This window comes from Festucalex cinctus, unplaced genomic scaffold, assembly GCF_051991245.1.
Source record: "Festucalex cinctus isolate MCC-2025b unplaced genomic scaffold, RoL_Fcin_1.0 HiC_scaffold_155, whole genome shotgun sequence".
In the NCBI taxonomy this organism is placed as follows: Eukaryota; Metazoa; Chordata; class Actinopteri; order Syngnathiformes; family Syngnathidae; genus Festucalex; species Festucalex cinctus.
The window spans coordinates 56,028-58,205 of NW_027520402.1; the positions used below are offsets into that span (position 1 = coordinate 56,028).

Genomic DNA, 2,178 nt, shown 5'->3' on the forward strand with positions numbered 1-2,178 from the left:
CGAGAACGCCGGCCTGGAGCCTCTCGAGGGGTCGCTGCTTCGTTCGCCCGCCTATGTCCAGTTCCTGGAATTGTACCTTGGTTGGGGGGAACCAAGGTCCATTTCCAGGAATTGTGCGGAGCGGGTACCAAGCGGAGCTAGCCGCCGCGAGGCCCCCGAGAACGCCGGCCTGGAGCCTCTCGGGGGGTCGCTGCTTCGTTCGCCCGCCTATGTCCAGTTCCTGGAATTGTACCTTGGTTGGGGGGAACCAAGGTCCATTTCCAGGAATTGTGCGGAGCGGGTACCAAGCGGAGCTAGCCGCCGCGAGGCCCCCGAGAACGCCGGCCTGGAGCCTCTCGGGGGGTCGCTGCTTCGTTCGCCCGCCTAAGTCCAGTTCCAGGAATTGGACCCCAACCATGGGCCAGTTCCAGGAATTGTACGGAGCACTTTTTATATATTGCCTTTCGTTGTTTATATAGGTGGACATGACGTGCGGCAAAGAGGAGCTGGTGATCCCGGAACAACCTGTCTTGCCCTTAACACAGGGGGCCTCTCTGCCCTTAACGCAGAAGGTCTTTCCCCTGACCCCTATCAAAAATGTCAACACGTGTGAGAAGCAATTGGGGGCAGGATGTGAAGTTTCAAGGGAGGTAGGTGATCTCATCTCTAGTCCCCAGCCCAGGAAAAAGAGGATGCGTATTGGAGAAATTGAGGTGAGATCCAGGAAGTCCCATGTCACCATTGTGGAATTATTTTTCCCCATAGTCATGTCTTCCAATTTGCATTTGTTTGTTGTGTAGATGGGCTTGTCTGAAAGCGAAGATGAGGAGGACACCATGGACCAATTTGTCTTGCCCTTAACACAGAATGTCTCCCTGCCCTTAACGCAGGAGGTCTCCTCCCTGACCTTGGTGAGTAGAATTCCTGGAAGTGGTTCATTCAACATAAATACAACATACTGTTTCCTTGCTGGTTAAAACAGATACGTTCACCTGGGGACACGAGGAAGAAAAGTCCGGGGAAAACGGTGAACAAATCTGAGATCGTGGGAGATGAACATCAACTTTCAGGGGAGGATCGTCCCCAGTCGATGACAGAAGAGAATGTAAGTTGGAGAAGTTGAAGTGAAATCCAGGAAGTCCCATGTCTCCATTGTTGAGGATTTGACCCATAACCATGTCTTATATTTTGCTTATTGTACTATAGTTTGACTGGAGTGACTGTGAAGATGAGGAACACATGTTGGAACAAGCCTTGTCCGGAAACAAATACGTCCGCCAACTGAAATTTGTGAGTACAATTCCTGGAAGTGGTTCTGTCATTGGAATACTTCTTAACCCCCCCCAAAAAAAATATAAAAGATTTTGTCCTTAGGATTATGTTACCACTCAAACTCCCAAGCCAGGCAAAAAGAAGAAGCAGAAACTAAAGAACAAGACCAAGAACAAGACCAAGAACAAGACCAAGAACAAGACCAAGACCAAGAACAAGACCAAGAACAAAAAAAAGGCCAAAGTTCATCAAAAAGAGACGGAAATGAAGCAAACGACATCTCACAACACAATTTCAGAGCCAAAAACAGTTCCAGAAAGAATCGATACTGATGTAAGTAGACTTGGTGGGGAAAGGAAAGGACTCCATTATAGACATCATAAAGATAAACTTTTGTCATTTTCATGTCCTCAGGGTCGACGGAGACGACTCAAACTCCCCACAGAATTTTATGACATTGTCAAGACTGTCTTCCACAAAGAGATAGCTGCAAAGTTCATCACAAAGAAAAGAATAAGATATATCGTGGCTGACCAGCCAGAATTCCGACAGCTGTGCAACAAGCTGGAACTGTCTGTTGAGAATATTAGGAGTCAAATCCGCATGTTGATCAGAAAAAGTAATGATTAAAGTGAAAAAAAAAAAGTTTCTTTGATGTATGTGTTTCAGGTTCTTTACATTGCATGTCAAAAGACGATGCTGCATGCCTCTCACAATTGCACATGTCAGTCGCTGTTACAGGAATTTAACCTGAACCTCGGTCAAGTTCCAGGAATCCTACCGATCGGTTGAACTTGACCCGCGAAGTTGGGCCGTGAGCACCGGCATGGGGCGTCCAGTTCCAGGAATCCTACCTATCGGTTGAACTTGACCCGCGAAGTTGGGCCGTGAACACCGGCATGGTGCGTCCCTGGTTTCGTGGGTCCA

The 2,178-nt window shown here is 48.0% G+C and overlaps 1 protein-coding gene across 1 annotated transcript; it reads left to right on the forward strand.

Moving 5' to 3' along the window:
* Nucleotides 1-212: 212 nt before the first annotated feature.
* Nucleotides 213-1,887, forward strand: LOC144011505 (uncharacterized). The gene is made up of 6 exons (XM_077511602.1): nt 213-692; nt 780-890; nt 962-1,084; nt 1,186-1,269; nt 1,354-1,584; nt 1,666-1,887. Exons 1-6 carry the CDS (start codon nt 465-467, stop codon nt 1,879-1,881), a joined length of 993 nt encoding a protein of 330 aa, XP_077367728.1. The 5' UTR covers nt 213-464; the 3' UTR covers nt 1,882-1,887.
* The last annotated feature ends 291 nt before the right edge of the window (nt 1,888-2,178 follow it).

Bases quoted from the DNA above. Each gene is read 5' to 3' on its own strand.
- LOC144011505 (XM_077511602.1), top strand. From the start codon at position 465: ATGACGTGCGGCAAAGAGGAGCTGGTGATCCCGGAACAACCTGTCTTG. The intron at 693-779 runs GTGAGATCCAGG...TTTGTTGTGTAG, and splicing joins TGCGTATTGGAGAAATTGAG to ATGGGCTTGTCTGAAAGCGA. The intron at 1,585-1,665 runs GTAAGTAGACTT...TCATGTCCTCAG, and splicing joins CAGAAAGAATCGATACTGAT to GGTCGACGGAGACGACTCAA.